At 41.4% G+C, this 17,558-nt stretch overlaps 1 protein-coding gene across 1 annotated transcript; it reads right to left on the bottom strand.

Annotated features, from left to right (window-relative positions):
• Positions 1-46: 46 nt before the first annotated feature.
• On the bottom strand, positions 47-12,268 carry kbtbd8 (kelch repeat and BTB (POZ) domain containing 8). The gene is made up of 5 exons (XM_054785205.1): positions 12,159-12,268; positions 6,686-6,893; positions 6,258-6,564; positions 3,325-4,144; positions 47-2,904 (listed from the first exon to the last, which is right to left on the bottom strand). The coding sequence occupies exons 1-5, from the start codon at positions 12,172-12,174 to the stop codon at positions 2,441-2,443; spliced, it is 1,815 nt and encodes a 604-aa protein (XP_054641180.1). The 5' UTR covers positions 12,175-12,268; the 3' UTR covers positions 47-2,440.
• Between the last annotated feature and the right edge of the window lie 5,290 nt (positions 12,269-17,558).

Raw genomic sequence — 17,558 nt, 5'->3', positions numbered from 1 at the left:
TGTACAATTTTTCGTGACGTCACAGTACAGAATAAATGGACATCGCTTTACATTTCATTTGTTTTATTTCCAAGTTATGTGCAACGTGAATTTCACAGTTGAGCTCAACCACCACTATAAACCATTACCCAAAGAGACACACCAGCCAAGTGGAGGAAAGAAAAGCACGAGGAACATAGTGAAATAGCACCCAAATGCACACACAGTTGATCAAAAATGAGCGTTGTATTGCAGCCTCGGGCCATCAAGAACATACGCAACACTTCCTTAGCTTGTTTTACTGTAGTTTCTGACTGGTGTTTAAAATGTACTTTGCTGATGTGTAATGCTTATACCTGGTGAGACAGTACTGTGCTAGAGTGGGAAAACGATTCAACTGTATCACTCGTGCATGTAATCTTTGCAAAGCAGGATTAATCTATCTTAACTAAACAGAAAATAACATAAAAAAAAAGGGCGGGGGTACTACAGACAAACAAAAAAACACCTATTTTTCAAGTTATAAAATAAACTGAAGTTTAAAAACTGTGCAAGTACAGCAAACCTATAGTACAGTATAATACACATAACAAAAACAATTAAAAATACAGTACTGGGTTTCAGTAGAAATCCTGAGAGTTCTCTGTTACGGCTTCACTAACTGTAGATGTGTGGATGAAGCTTAAACATAAACTATGAATCTGAGTGAAAGCTCCTATTAATTCTCAAATCGTCCATAAATGGTTACTTCTTTTCATGTAATTCTCTTGGATAATTATTATAACTGAACCTCTTTCAGAATGGGAGCCACTCTTGAGCTAGAAAGGGACGGGTAGTGCAAAGATGACACAGGGACTTGCGAGAAGAAATTGACAGTACTGAAAATGTCAGACGGACAGGAAAACACCACTTAGCCTTGGTATTATTTCTATACAAGATTGTCGAAAAAGAAAGGAAAGGAAAGCAGCACCTGCTGTTAGTCCTCTGAATGGTGGCGTGTAAAAACGGATTCATGGCCTTTTCAGTAGGGTGCTTCAGAAGAGAGACTGTAGTCCAGGACTGGTGACATGGAGAGTGATTTCAGTGCAATGCTGAGTTAAGACTTTTCAGATATTGTTCATCAAGAGGAACACGTTTTGAGTCAGATGCCCCTTCTTGCAGCCACAGGCACATTGGCATCTTGAGTGACCTGCACTAAATTACACGTCACTTCTAGCCTGCACCCCATGCACCAATGGAACTAAAGTGATTTCACTACCAGACACAAGCACACTAAACAATCAACGCACTTTCACTAAAGTCATATAAAGACATGTAGCCTAATCACAGTTCCAAGCATTATTGCTACTACAAAATTCTTTCAACATCCAGATCAGCTACTACAAGACCTCAAATGCATTTTTGGCATTTAAGTGGAAGGCTGTTTTAACCTTTTCAAACTGGTTAGAATCACGCTTCAGAAAGCAACCTATACAGAGCTCAATGCTGCACTGAGGTGTTCACAGTTGCTTCACCAACACAAAATGGCCTGAAATGTCCTTGTTATTATTCTCCTCCTAATGGAACATATTCGAAGTCTCTGAGGTAAGCCTGGTCGTTGGTCTGAACTTCACACTTAGTATTGACACAAACTTCACTATTGTCATTTCTCCAATGTGGAGAGGGAGTACTTGAACATTACACGTGAAACTTGTCTTCGCATGTGACATAAAATGGACGCCAACTCAAAAGGTTGGGTGGCATAGCCACCCATGCAACTGGATTCTCAAAACCAAACGTAAAACTAGCTCAGAAGCCACACATAGTGTACTTGACACACTGACGCTTGTGTAGGAAGAGCATTGGACATAATATTGTACAAGCTGCAGAAAACACTATTGTAAGTAACTACAGTTGAAAATAAAAGTCACCTATAAAAGGAGCTTCCGATTTGACTTGCAGGGGTAGAGGGGGATGCACACGAACCTCACAGCCAGCAAACTAATAATGAGCTACGGTACTCATCTTACCCGTATGAATATATAGTTTATATATGTATTTCTATTTATGTAAGTATAAATAGATTTTTACTTTATGCTGAGATTTAGCATCCATATCTCCAGAGGGCACATCCTTGTAACCTGCTTTTGTAGATCCTTACCTTTGTATCTAAAACAAATTAGAACAGCATGGCTCAAAAAATAAGCAAGAAAAGTTGTATAATTGCACTTATCATTCATTGTACGGTTTTCTAGAGCAAGCATCAGTGTGTGTAGTGGTGCTGTCTGGAAAAAAAATACTGCAATCTTTAAAAGCACCCCTGTCTTGATCGTGTTAAACCAAAAGGTTAAACGGCTTACGACTTATAAAAAAAAAAAGGTCTTTGTGGCGCAAACCCGAGGTAAGACCAGGCACAAGGCAGGCAGGACCATACCATTCCCTCTGCCTCTCAGATTAGGTTCACAGAACGAGCCAAGCTACCTCAAAGCACCCGCTGTAGACACTGTGGGTAGAGTTTGGCCACCACACATTCAAAATGGCGGCCCAAATCCCAGAGGCGATCGGGTGTCTCATAGACTTTGGTCCATAAGTCTGCCTCGTCGTCATACTGGTAAAGGGAGTTCTTGCGGCTGGTGCGAAACACATGCTCCTCCACCATGACCTGGGTGGCTCGTACAAACAGGTGTAGTTTGCCTTGCAGCAGCATGGCCTTGATGTACGGGCTTGTGGCATGGTCAAAGGGCAGATCTCTCTTACGGCTCCAGCTGTTCTTTTCAATGTCGTAGACCTCCACAGTGAAGGTACGCTGGTGATTCTTGCAGATGCCTGCAATGTAGTAAATGCAGTTCTTGTAGAGGGCGGCAAGACCCTGGCTCCGAGGGACGCCCATAGGGGAAAGATGGCTCCAATAGTCCTTGCGAGGGTCAAAGCAGAAGAAATATTCACCTGTGGAGAGCAAGAGGCAATTTTGAGCTGCACTGTGCAGATGTCTTAAACTAAAGGGTGTTATATTGACATAATTATTTCTGCTATCCATTAGGGCCATCAAGAAAAAAAATAAAACTACATATGACCTATGGCAAAAATGTACACTACATTATATCAGATGCTTAAAAAAACTCACGTTTGTTGAGTGAGCTTGGTTGTGATAACATTTGAAAGTAAAACAAAGACTTGTAAAAAAAATGTGACTACAGCAGCTTCAAACATAAAATTGCATTTTCAGGGTTGCTTTGCCCCACTCTATTGCTTTGGAAGTGTGGTATTAAAAACAAGTCCAGACATGAGAATATATAGAAGCTAACAAATTTTGCATTGCGTATGTGTGTACACAAAAATCCTTTCCACTATGACGCATAAACATACCTTGGAGGACATAGATTCTATCTCTGTACTCCACAGCACTGTGAAACTCCATGGCCATCGGCATGGGACTCACTGCTGTCCAGCAGTTGTCCCTGGCATCATAGCACTCAACTGACTTTAATGCGTTTCGACCATCCCCTTCATACACTCTGCCACCTAGTGCATAAAGTTTCCCACAGCAGTGCACCAGTCGACAGCCAATCCTTGCTCTCAATAAAGGTGCATGTGGTAGCCATCGGTTTCCCGCATGTTCATATTGCCAGAAATCACTCTCTGCCCGATGGTCTATGCAGACCTCACTATTGCTTGGTCGGTAGCCCCCTGCGATGTAGATGTCATTTTCTGAGGACACCAGGATACCAACCTCTCGGAGATCATTGGGTGGTTTGCACAGTTTGAACACCCTCCCTGTTGCTGTGTCCAGGCAAGGCACAGTCTGCTTCTTCCCTGAGTGTTTGTGAGCGGCATCGAAGCAGATAACCATCTCAGAAGCAGTCATTCCGAGACGCTGGGGGCAACCATTGGTGCCAGTGAGGCGGGCTTTGGCCTCAACAGGGTCTTTAGACAGGGACAGGGCACAAGCAAACGGTGCAGGTATCCGACTGAGGAAGGTGTCCTCGAGCAAAGGCAGACGAATGCACTGGGAAAACACCTCTGAAAGGTGGGCCTCACGGCCAGGTAGATCATGCTCCAGCCAGCGGACTATGCTCTCATAGACATGCTCTTCTTTCTCCACATTGAGGTCATCATTGTTCAAAATGCTGACCATCTGTTCCTTGGTCATTTGAAGGAACTCTTGCTCTCGTGAAACACACAGGAACTATCACAAAAACAAAAACAATTCAATTTAGTTAGGCACGCACACTAATCATGAACTGTTTTTCACAGGTTAAGAATTCACCACCATGTTCATGCGAAATCACACTCAAGTGTCATAAGGATAGAGTGAAATTATAATTATAAAGGGTTATTACTTACTGCCTCTTATTAAAATTACTGGCATAAAAGTGGATATTGTAACAGCGTTAATTAAGCCTTGGCTTCATGGATTCATTTGCAAGCACCTGAAGACATGACACATTTTGGCCTTGCGTCATTGCTCTCAATAAAACCAAACTCCATATTACGGTCGTCATGGTCGGCGGTTGTTGTTTCTAAGCTTAGCCGGTTTGTCCTTCGCAGTCCATGATGAACTGGATGGACTGGTATTTAGATAAGAAGCAGGAGTTGTGCACTTAGTGTGTCCTGAGCAAAGTCACTCAGAATGTGTTTTGTTGACCTAGTGGTTCCTAGTAATAGCTATGTACTTTTTAACGACATGATTTAATGTATTGCAAAAAATGTTTTTCCTTACCCCCAATAAATATATATTTATTATATTTATAAATATGACTAAGTACATTGTACATGTATATCTGGGGTGCCCACACGTTTTCAGCATGCAATTTGAAAGGCGACATGATCTATCTGTTACTATAAAATATACAACATATATATACAGTATATAAAATCTAACCGGTAAACTCTGAAACTCCTATAGTAAATACTAATGATTACTATTTCACAGTCACAGTTTCAAAGTTTACAGGTAATGAAAGTAGTTGATATCATTAGTTAGATATCATCGTTAGTTTATCCGTAATCGGAATAATAAAGATGAAAGTTGCATCTCTGTGTGTAGCTTGAGACGTCTGCTCACCAATTATCTTTGCCACGGGAGGAGCACAAGCGAATCAGGAGGGGAGCTTAATGTCGGCTGACTGATGTCATGTGACATCTACAAAGTGACATTTATGCGATCTACCCACACTACCGTCGCAATCGACCGGTAGCTTGCAATCAACGTAATGGGCACCCCTGCCCAATAGTCTTCACTAATGTTGTGATTTGACATTTTTGTATTGGCTTGGCTCAGCCATACTTGACTCTGTATCGAGCAATCCGGTTTCCACATAAAAATAATACCCCAGGAAAACAAGCCGCACTGACTATCAGCTGTAACGAGAATTGCTAAACATCATCAATGGAGGAGAATGAGGCTCTTGGCATATGGTTGTTGGCCATGGTAAGGAGACTAATTCTACTTGAGGAGGCCTCAAATGCAGCCAGAAAAAACACCTCTGCATCAGAGAGGAAGGATATGGAGTACAATAGTAGCTAAGCAAAGGCACAGTAACAAGGTAAACTAAGCTGTCGTGACTAGCCATGTATCCTCAAAAGTTGCAATTGCATGGCGATCATTAATCTGCTCAACCAAGCATTGACCACCAGTGGTTTACGTAACGCGCATGGGATTGATGTGTAGTCTTGGAACTGTATAGTCTAGTCTGTCTTTCTAGGTGTTATAAATAATAACTCAGTGGGCCTGCTAGTAATCGCGTTTCTCAATGAAACACATTCATATCTGCCTCAGTTTACCCAAGTACGTACTGTGCAATGGAGAAGGGGTGTAACAAAGATGTACTCTCCCAAACCATCCAAACTACTACTAACAACCAGAATACAGTCATTTACAGAACATGTGACAAATTAAAAAAAGGCTCTTTTTTATTTTAGATATCCCATATGAATTGTTTCATATCGTTTTTTGGTTATTAATGTGGAATGAAGGGGGTATCATTGAAGTCAGCTTGCTTGCCTACCTGTAGTAATTTGATGTGACGTTTTTAGTAATATTTCATGTTGCGGCAGCAGCAGCTGTCAGATACACACATTTTGAGGTATTTTGGTATTAAATACAAATAAATTAAATATAAATAAGCCCCAAAAGCAGATCATAATCATTGTCAAAAGTTAACCACTCTATCCTGTACATAACAAAGCAAGTAAAATAAATGCGACGCTGGCAATGAGAGCATGGTAAATAAAAAAGGCAGTTAGTATAATGTGTAATTCACTGACCAATGAGCCATCCTGTGCTAAGTTCAACTGACCTTTTTACGGATGTAGTCTTGCGAGCGTTCCTTCAGCTCCTGATGCCCATAGGCATCTGCAAACATAAAGACCCCTATACAGTTCTGGGGGTCGAGCCTGCTGATCATAAACTGGGCACACTGGTCCTGTAGGGCAGGAATCTGAAAAATGCTGGCTGCGGTGAAGAGGGCTTGGACATTGGACTCAGACAGCGTGACCCTGGACGTGTAGGCATAGTCTAAGACGAGGTGCATAGATTCCGATTCCACCCCAACAATTCTGACCTCCCGCTGGCTGCTCTCTGTAAGGCCACTGGTGAACATGGACCTGGGTGTGGTCGGGAGAAGAGACAACATGCGGGAAACAATGTAACTTCTCACGCAAAACTGAGATCCGATTCATTTTGAACCTTGAAAGTGACATTTTATCTGCACTGAGCATTTCTTACCTAAAATAGGGGCTGATGGCAGCAAGGACATTCCGGTGACACGAGAATGTCTTGCCATGGTCCACTTCTACGACAATGTCTGTAAGCTGCGCTTCATCGTACAAGGCTTTGAGCTGCTGAAGTATGTTGCAGGCGTGAACGGCGTCTACTCCATTGTAGTTGGTGCTTGGAGGTGTCCCATTTTGAACTTGTAACAGCTTCCCTACCTCTGAACAACAACACAATGACAGGAACAGAAGATCAGTACAGGAGGAAATGTTCAAGAGTCCAAAACCCATTTGACCTGATCAATTACAATCATGAGATGGGAATGCAAATGTGTTGAAAAATTTGGCAATATATATATTCAGGCGCAGTAACACATGGTTTCCCATCCATTCATTTATTTGTAGTAACCAATTAAATTTGGAGTGCCACACAAGAATTAGGTGTTTCCTTTTTTTTACATTTCTTTCTTAGATTTGGCACAGTCGCACTCGCTCACAAACACATCATATTGGGATTGTCTGTGTAGTTTGCCAATACAACACCGCACAGTAGATGGCTGCTTCTTAAAACACTTCATGCACGAACCAGACCTGCACCCTACCCGGGGGGTGTCATCCTTTTTTTTGTTGTCCTGTCCAGCCATTAGGGCAGATAGTACAGTATAGTTGATCTAAATGCCCTTACGCGTTCAACAGATTTGTCTGCCAGGGAAAAGTGCGAGATACACCTCCCATGTTATACAGAATTTATTTGACTTTGATGTTTTGTTGTTATGCAAGTTTGGAGTGGCCGGACCGGAGCAGGAGGGGATAGAGAAGAAGAGAAAAGAAACAGAAGGGAGTGCGGTGATAAGAGGGGGACAAAAAAGAGAGAGACAAGGACAACAGCAACGACAACAATTGTGACAACAACAACAAAACAACAGAAACAAACAGGACTACATTAGCAAATGTCTGTGCCGTCACGGCTATAAAGACCATGACGGAAAGGACAAAATAAAATCAACAACCACAATGATAATACTGCATTGAAACAGTCATACATATTAGTAGTAATAGTAGTAATGAAATTATTAACTATGATAGTGTTCAGAATGACAATAACTGTAATGCACACAATTGTAAAAACTATAATCATATTGCCGACATCACCGTCACTGTAATAAAACCAACAACATAATAACACCCTGGTCAACTCAGTGAGTTATGTGGGGAAGTACGTATGTACTGTGAGTATGCATATGTCCGTGTCTCTGTATGTGTGCAAGTCTTCATGTATATAAAGGTGCGTGTAATTGTCACTGAGAAAGCATATAAGGAGAGGGAGTGCCGTTGGGACGTTGTCATTGGATGTGTTAGTTTTCGTTTTGCGTTTGAGTGACTTGAGTTGTGTCTAAAAGCAGCGCTTTCATTAATGTGCTCACTGTGTGTTGTGTTACCGAATGTTCATAAAGCGATTGAAAAGTGCAATCAGCTGTATCGGCTCTGTCTCTCCTTGACCACACACGTGGAAGAACCATCGCACAGCCAAACTTGCTGGTATCCGTTACACACATACTGCAGCTGACTGGGTCGCACATTACAATGCATCTGTTCATCAATATAGTACTTTATTAGATGTACAATGACGTGTACATTACCTTTAAAATCAGCGCACACTTACATGGAGCGCAGGAAACATCAACAATGTTTTTATTAATTGCCTGTGCATGTCCATCACTGCACGAAATGAACCCAACGCCTGTAAGTCAATAACTTCCCGATTGATTGGCCACCGATATCAGTATCGCCCTATGATTTCCGTGTTAACGGAATCTACTGTTTAACGCGGAATCTGGCACAAATTGACATAATGTGAATGAAATGCTGTCTTGAGGAGGAGGAACGCTTGTGTGGGGAAATATTTCCCCAGCGGACCACTCAATTGAGGCGGCGTCTACTCACAAACACCATCCCGCTCCCTCTTGAACTAAACATGTAGAACAGGCGACCTGAAACCCCTGCTAAAGTTCTGGCATGAGTGGAAGCTAGCGGTTAGCATTGTTAGCTTAGTTTAACAGAGCATACTAGCGTGTCTGTATGTGACTAAGGCTGCATGAGTGTGTTTACACCATGTTTTACCTCTTGTTTAATGCAAACGCATTTTAGGATGCCTGCTTACAACGTCTAAGTTCTGAGTGAAGTAATGACGAAAGCCACGGCTCCAGGACGCACTTTTATGTCTGCACGTCCAAGCTTGTTTCACGTAACAGTCAAGGGACAACCTTAACACGCAACACACTTCTGGCCATCAAAAACAAAGTGCACCATCCTGCCTAATTGTGCAAACAAAATAAAGGTGACACAAAAAAATTGCTTACATTAATAACGCAATTGGAATTGCATAGGTGACTATGTCTTCTTTAACCACAAACTCGGCCATTACAATTTGTTGAGGGTGTACTGCACACAATTGTCCAATGATGTATTGAATCAACTCAAAAAATGTTTCCCCCCATGCGCCGCCCCTGTCCAACAGCACTCATCATAAACACATTGAACAATTTACAGTTAATCCATGTGATTGGTATCGGAGGATCCCACTCATGAATGATCGATATCAGAATCTGCAGCATAAAAAAACCCTGATCGAGGCATCCTTACTTCTGTAGTTAAATAAAGTTTAAGAAAATAGGATGTCACATATTTCTTATGATGCAAAGCAAAAAGCTCAGTTTTACCCATCAACGCACACAAACAACAGTTTTGCGCCATGGTCAAATATGCAAATTAGACAATACAACAGCCCCCACCTGCAACCCAACTGAAACAACTGTAAAGTAAAATTTCTTACTGATTTGCACTGTGTCAACCCTGAATATTATGTTAAGGGCAGAAGAAAATAGGCCGAAAGAATAATTACCTTTTTAGTTTCAAATGAATCACGTTCATAAAGTTGTGCCTGAGAGATGTGCATATAAATACAATAGGAGTGTAATTTAATTGCGAGGAAAGACCTATGCTTCCCTGAGGGCAGGGGTCGGCAACCTTCAGCATCAAAAGAGCCATTTTGCCTCCTCTTCCAGTAAAGGAAAATGGTCTGGCGCCGCAAAACATGGCACAGCTTATAAACTTTTCGAAGTTTTAATCTTTTTAATACTTAACAGAATTCAACTACCAGGAGTGCATGTGTACGACTACTTTGAAATCATTTAAACACCGAATTATGTAGGCTTTTTTTGAGTCGTTCCCGTGTTTGTGTAAAATTAAGAGAGAACGTACCAACTTGACCATTAAAAAAAGCCCGTAAGTGTTCACATATCTGCTCAATATCGTTTACATCACTTGACTCATCACAGGCAATTCGGTTCTTGACAGTCTTTGCAAGGAGGATCCTTTCTTTCGTTTTCTGAATACTTAATAATAATAGTTTTTTGTTTGTTTTTTTTTAAATTGGGAGAATAAATTCTGTGATATTTTTTTATCAACAATTCTTTCATTTGGACAACAAACATCACCAGTAGGCCAATTGATGGCATTTATTTAGTGCAAGCATATTGAATCACCCTCTGTGAAAGGCTTCCTTCTCCTCACCATCTCCAGCGCAGTCACAACGCTAGCAGCCGTAGTTTAGTTTGGAGCCTTCATTCACTTCTTGAAAGCATCGTTTGCTCTGCTCAACCTTCCATAGTAGTTCTGAAATCGCTTCCCGACACCCATCTGCAGTTGGGTACTTTTTAGAAAAAGCTGAGCGCGTGCTCTGAAAATAGCTTTCAACGTTACATTTTCTGTTGTTTGCTAATTTCTCGCCACATATCAAGCACAGCGTCATTGGCAGTGACGGCAAAGGAATATATCCGTTCAGAATTAAACTATTTTCGTCCTTTATCTTTTTTTTCAGGGACCTATTCATGTTTATGGATAACTTACTGTGGGGGTAGCACCCTGTCAAGGTATCTTTTTCGTGGCTCACTGACTGAACAAATGGACCACCCTTTGCTGATCCAATCAGCAGTCAGATACACCCTCAGACTGGCGGTCGGATATTTTAAACTCTTTTCGAAAACGGACATTTCCTCTGCTTTGGGGTTAAAAAAAAAAAAAAAGAATCACAGAGCTCGGCGTGGGAGCAGCAACGAGGAGGCTGAAGAGCCGCAAGCAGCTCCGGAGCCGTGGGTTGCCCAACACCGACTTAGGGTAAAAGTCAATAAAAGACAATAAAAAAATTGCCAGATGCAAAATATTCTCAAGTGAGTAATTAATACATACAGTGTGTGTGTGTGTGTGTAAGATAGGAGAACCTCCATTATCTCAAGAAAGATTTAAGAGGGTCAAACTCAGTGGACCGTTAAAAGATATGCGCCAAATAGTCCAAACTTTAAGTGCTAAAGCCTGTAATCACAGTCACTGTGTGTTTTGTGCTGCGGTGGTGTTGACCAAAGGATGTTTGTACAATATTTTGAAAAAAAAACAAAGATGATAGATGAAGATAGATGAAAAATGTCGGACTCTACTTTATTCGGTATTGACTGGGACATCTACAAAATCGATTAGCTAACTGTTACACTTTGAGATTTAAAGACAAACGTTTACATCTATCAGTCTATCAACTTTATGGCTCGTCAGTCTTTCAAACGTAAACATGTTTCTTGACACACGTGTTAGGGCACGTCGGTGGACTCACAGAGCAACAACACTTCGCAATACCTCGCAAGTTCTCAGCTTAACGGGAAACATCAAACTTTTTCAAGAAACACCTCGCGTTGAGCAACGCTAGCTTCTTGACAGGACAAAGACTTGCAAGGACGGGATTGCAAAACACTCGGCAGCAGATGGTTAGCAAGATTGCTAGCAAAACATTTACCGATGCCCTCAGAGGAAAGGTGGCTACCTTTTCTGGAACAGAACTTTAAGAACAGCAACCCCTTTACGTGATATGTATGTTGTGAACAGTCGGAGCCTTTACAATGTTTATTAAAATGACCAGATGTGAGTTATACTCGATTAACAATAGCTGGTAAACATCGACGTTAAACTTTTAGCAACGGCTATTCACCAAGCTAACGTTTAGCAAGCCATCTCTCAAGCATTACCAGATAAAATCCGACGATAAAAACTTGGGCTGCTTCTAGCCCAAACCTCTCAACTTATGGCTAAACGTAACAACATATGGCATAGTGTCGGTGCCTTTTGTAGTGCTAACATGCAATGACTACAACTTTTCAAACCTTTACCGCTTGTCATTAACAAGTGTTTACACAATCAGCTGTGGGTAGCAAGCTAACCGGCCGAAACTTAGCCAAACGGCTAACGTTAGCCGCAAAGCTAGCGATAGCCAAACACTTTTGAGGAGTCATTTAGAGCCGGGCCTCTATAACAGGAACACAACATGTCGCGTATCGATATACATACAACATAGTCGGCAAGCATACAACCACACAATTCACAACGTAAACCGTGTTATTTACAACTGGTTAGCACACGAAACGATGAAGATTTTTGCTAACCTGCACTGGCAGCCATTCTCTCCAGTCTGTCTCAGGGCAGACCGAAAAACGTCAGCGAGCACAGAGTGGAGCCCCGGAAACAAGGGGGAGCCAATCAGAAGCCGGAGTACCAGTGTAACAGCCAATCAAAACGCTTCTATCTAAAATAAGGAAAAAAAAACTTTATGACTTAATGAACAAATGATTCAGATGATGGATCTACAGGCGATGGTGAGGACAATAAACCAAATCGTTCGTGTAACAGTGATTTAATTTACACTTGGACCTCAAGTTTTAATAAAATGTTACATACAAAGAAGTGACGCAAATTACGACAATTATGCTTCATAGGCAGAACAAATGTACGCCCTCTGCAGATACATCTATGGTTTTATATTACGCTGAATGTGCAAAAAGTGTCTTTTTTTAATATTTCTATTGTGTCACTGAAATTGCTCCTGCCACCTGTGGGCTCACAGTTAAGGCTGAATCCCAATTCTTTCCTTTAGCCCTTCCCCTTCATCTTACCCCTACCCCTTAAAACCGAGGGCCAAGGGGAAGAAGCCACTCAGAAATGGGACACCACTTGATTCTCATTGCATCATCACCCTTCACTGCTTTCTGGCTGTGACAAAGGTAGATGAGATAATTAAATTCTTCATAATAAATGTATAAACCTTATCAACTATTATTTCAAGGTTTTAAAAAAAACTCCGTTTCGGCCTCGCTCTCCTCCTGTCACTGATGTTCTCCCTCAGATTCTTTTGTAAGAAAGTCCAGGATGGCATTTTGTTGCATTTGACTTTTCCTTACTGGGATTGCAGCTTTTGAATGGTCCTGGAGTGCTGTGTGGTGGAGCAGAGGACTGACGTCTGTTGGCTCAGCATCTCCTGCAGGAATGACACAAATGCATGATTGATGGGGTAAAACTATTAATTGTAAATACAATAGTAATAGAGTAGTCCTTACCCCTTGATGTAAGGAGAATTGGGACCCCACTTGAAAGCGCAAAACCCATAGGGCTAAGGGTTAAGATAAGGGGTAGCATTGGGATTCAGCCTGTGTGTGAACTTGAAGGTAGCACCTTCCCCACGTTCTAGAACTTACAACACGGTGACGCAGTGCAGTTCTACGCCGGCAATAATAAACATATTGTTAAATGAATACCACAGTGTCAATCATAACACAACAAAACTCTCTATAGCGTGTGCCTTTTGTGATACAGCTTTTATGTGCGAGGGTGCATATTGTTGTGGGTGGTTGCTGCATATTTCGGTGCTGGTTTAGAGGCCCCTTTTAAATGTAAAAATTGTAGGTTGTTTTTGCATTTTTTGCATCTTTTCATTGAGAGACAGGTTCTTCAATAAAACAACAAGGTCAGTGATTTATAGAAAAAAGCCCTCAGGCCAAAACAAGCCCACAATTGTTTCTGACTATTTCATCAGTACTCATTTTATATGTGCCTGTGTTTAGAATTACTACGCATACTACTTGGTTCCCGCATACTACTTGTTAATAATGATAATGACACTGCAGCAAATACAATTAGACGACCGCAACCAATAACACGGTGTAGACCCCAGGTAAATTATTACTGATTAGCAGTGATGAAAATGAGATGAAAACTGGAAAATGATATGTATCAACTTGACCTTTTGACCTGAGGTCTTTTGCATCACTCTAAGCCCGGAGGGTTGCGCATCGGCAAAGAGAGAAGGTTTCTGCCTGAAAGTTAGAAAATACTTGGTAGAACCTGTATTCATTTTGACCTCATCCACCTTGGTGATCTTGTTTTTACACAGGAAAAATAAATTTATCTAATTTATTATGTGTTGTGTAAAGCTAAGACATGAACAACATCACATTAAAAGCACAAAATGAATGGCGACCCACCATCCACCAGTTCAAGTTCCAGCCAAGTTTTTCCAGAGAGATGATTCAAGATTCAAGATTCAAGAGAGTTTTATTGTCATGTGCATGGTAAAACAGCAGTTATACCATGCAATGAAAATCTTATTCTGTTCATTCTCCCAAGAAAAGAAAGAAAACACAAGAAAGAATAAGAACATAAGAAACAAACACATAAACATAAATACCAATAAATTAAGCAACAACAACAGAAGAGACATTAATACAGATATAAATAAATAAATAAATAAATAAAGTGCTATGAGTGTGTGCGTGTGTTGCGTGCGGCGTGTGCGAGTGCTTCGTTGAGAAGCCTGATGGCCTGTGGGTAAAAGCTGTTTGCCAGCCTTGTGGTCCTGGACTTCAAACTCCTGTAGCGTCTGCCTGACGGTAGGAGTGTGAATAATGAGTGTTGTGGATGTGTGCTGTCCTTGATGAGGTTGTGTGTTCTGCGTAGGACTCTAGTTTTATAAATGTCTTGCAGTGAGGGGAGGGCTGCCCCTCAAGGCAGTGTGCTAGCATGAATTAACTTGAGACAAATGTGCACATTAGCACTCAGTAAGTCATCAAAACTTACCTTCATGCATTCCCACATAGTATCAGCATTTGACACCAAATATGAGGTGAAAGAAAAATGGTAAAAATACAGTAGTAGTCTATCTGTGCAGCATGAGATAAAGTTAGCACACGCACAATGGACATGCGTCAAGTGAGACGGATGTAACAGAGAGAATCCGGCCACTTTTCAAAATAAAACATAAAAAAAAAATTAAATAATGGAAATTATTTGTTCTTTCTGTGCGCCCCGTACCGGGCCGCAGCCCGGGGATCGTGGACCACTGCTCTACATTGTCCACAGGTGTGAATGTGAGTGTGCATGATTGTCTATGTGTCCAAAAAAAGGTTGGCGACCAGTCCAGGATGTACCCCACCTCTTTTCCCCTTTTTCCACCAAAAGTCACATACTGAAAAATAAAAGGATGGAAGAGCCACTTCGATATTTTGTAAAGCAACACGTGTAGATATGCCCAGAAGTTACATTTCAAGCAAAAAAAACTACATGTCAGCTTTGTGATATTGGTGAAAAAGCGTATTATTAGTATAAACTTTGGTCTTTACTCTTCTCTTCCCATTTGTGCTGTTGCTTGTTTAATTTTCCAACTTTTTCAACCTTCTTTTATGTCTTTATTCCCATAATACTTTGACTTCATTCGCATAATATTAAAAATTTTTTCCCCAACCCAATTTCCCAAAAATGACAACTTTATTATGTTTTGTTTGTTTGTCATAATATTACATTTGCTGATCTGGTAAACTTTCAAACAGCTAAAATGATGCATAAAGAAAACAATAACCTCCATCCATCTTCTATGCTTCTATCCCAGCTGACTTGGGGCGAGAGGCGGGGTACACCCTGGACTGGTCACCAGCCAATCGCAGTGCCAACCATTCATACCTATGGACAATTTAGAGTCACCAATTAAACTAACATGCATGTTTTTGGGCAAAAGACAAACTGACAGGTTTGTTTTATAGTTGTGTGCTATTTTGTCATAGTAGTAAGCAACCAAAATAAATATTCCTTAGCATGGAAACATAATGCATTCTCAGAAACCAGGACGTACCCGCTGAACCAAAAGCTTTAGCAATTAAGAGAAATAAAATAATCTAGGGAGCATGGGAAACAAGACCTCAGGGAATGAAAGGGTGAAAACTAGGAAAACAGTGAAAACTTTGTGAAAAAGCTCGGAGAGTGTGCTACACAGAGAAAGGGGGAAAAGAGGTGCAGCGTAAAACTGAAGTAACAAGAGAAACAGGTCGGTAGGTAGGATCTGGCGGAATGAGTCCGGTATAAAAAGCAGTTTAACACTTTGGGAGTGGCTGGATCTGAAACAACAGCACAGATTAGGAACAGGGAAAACCAGCCATGAAATGAATGGAAATATGCTAATTGTTGTTGAGTTGACAGGGCATTTCCATTAAGCCCTGGGTTCCCAAAGTGGCGTACACATACCCCCAGGGGTACGCCAATTGCCTTGAGGTGTACGTGAATAAAAATGAAAAACAATTAGCGCCTAACACTCAAGTACGAGCGCACCCGCACGCCTTACAGCACAGAGCGTCATAGCAGAAAGGAGGAAGGAGACACGGCATGAAGTTCTTCATTGCTCTGCGTGAGTTACTGTATATGAATAAGTAAGTTGATGATTATGTCGTGTATTAAGAGGTTTAACTTATATTGGTGTTCCAATTCCCGCACTGTGAGAACCTGTCAATGCACGTGCAGTATGTGCGTGTCAGGATGAGAGAGTGGAGATTCTCCTTTATCGCCGCTTGTATGTTTTTTTTGTATGGTACATTTCTATACCTTTTCATGGGACAACACTGAAGAAATGAACCTTTGTTTATAGAGTAATCAGTGTACAGCTTGTACAGTATAACAGTGTAAATTTGCGGTACACAAAAAATAACTCAACACACAGCCGTTAATGTGATGGACATGCTGGAGAAATGCCATCACCTTTCCCCGTAGCTTCTTTAACAAGGCAGTGGTCTTGGAGGTGTGTTTAAAGGCTCGTTATCATGTTGGAATACTGCCCTGGAGCCTCGTTTCCGAAGGGAGGGGATCATGCTTTACTTCAGTATGTCACAATTCGTGTTAGCCTTCATGATGACAGAAAATGTACACCATTATACAAGCTGTACACTGCCTACTTTACATTGTATCAACATGTGACTTGTAGAGTGTTGTCCCATGAAAAGATATAATGAAATATTTGCAGAAATCTGAGGGGTGTGTTCACTTTTGTGATGGATTATCTACTAACATGAGGCCAACACCTGAACTGCATGAAGAGGAAGTGTGTGAACCTAAATGTGGCACCCTCATAAAGTACCATTATCAGTGCGGCGCAGACTGGAAATGCCCTCAACGCGGTCAGATGACAAAAAGGGAAACAAATAAAACTGCAACTCCAATCGAAGCAGGCAATTTCACATTTTCCCCCCCCCTAATTTCTCCCCATTCAGCCACAGTGCAGCCTGTGAAATTGGGCCAAGCCTCTGCTGAATGAAACAGAGGGGCTTGCTTTGCTCGCACGTATTTCATGATAGATCTGGGTTTCTGTTTACCCCACCAAATACATCCCTCTGTGATACATTGAAATTGATCACCTGATACCTGATCCCTGTCTCATACCACATTTTCTGGTCACAGCAATATGAGCAAGAGATTTATTGTTGCATTGTGCAAACGCAACGTACTCTTTCAGCCTGCAACAGTGCAAGAATGACTGAAGCCAGTGAAATTAGAAGAGGTGTCTCCAGAGAATATATATGAAAAGATGAGTTGTTGGGTTTTTATTGCTTACACACTGTAGCTACAGAGAGAGAACAGGTGCAGGTGTTTCCCCCCCTAAAAGTCTGCCGTCATTGGTGCAAGAACCTTCTCACACCCACACTGGGGGTCCCGAGAGGACTCGATAACGGCCGACGATGCCAATTTTGTCGAGG

Source organism: Dunckerocampus dactyliophorus, chromosome 8 (genome assembly GCF_027744805.1).
Source record: "Dunckerocampus dactyliophorus isolate RoL2022-P2 chromosome 8, RoL_Ddac_1.1, whole genome shotgun sequence".
Classification (NCBI taxonomy): domain Eukaryota; kingdom Metazoa; phylum Chordata; class Actinopteri; order Syngnathiformes; family Syngnathidae; genus Dunckerocampus; species Dunckerocampus dactyliophorus.
The sequence above is the reverse complement of the archived record's forward strand: the minus strand, read 5'-3'. Positions and strand labels throughout refer to the sequence as shown.

What these genes read in the sequence shown, in the direction of transcription:
- kbtbd8 (XM_054785205.1), bottom strand. An exon ending in GCCATCAGCCCCTATTTTAG is followed by an intron (nt 6,565 to 6,685) that starts GTAAGAAATGCT and finishes GACCACACCCAG; the next exon opens with GTCCATGTTCACCAGTGGCC. An exon ending in AAGACTACATCCGTAAAAAG is followed by an intron (nt 4,145 to 6,257) that starts GTCAGTTGAACT and finishes TTTTTGTGATAG; the next exon opens with TTCCTGTGTGTTTCACGAGA.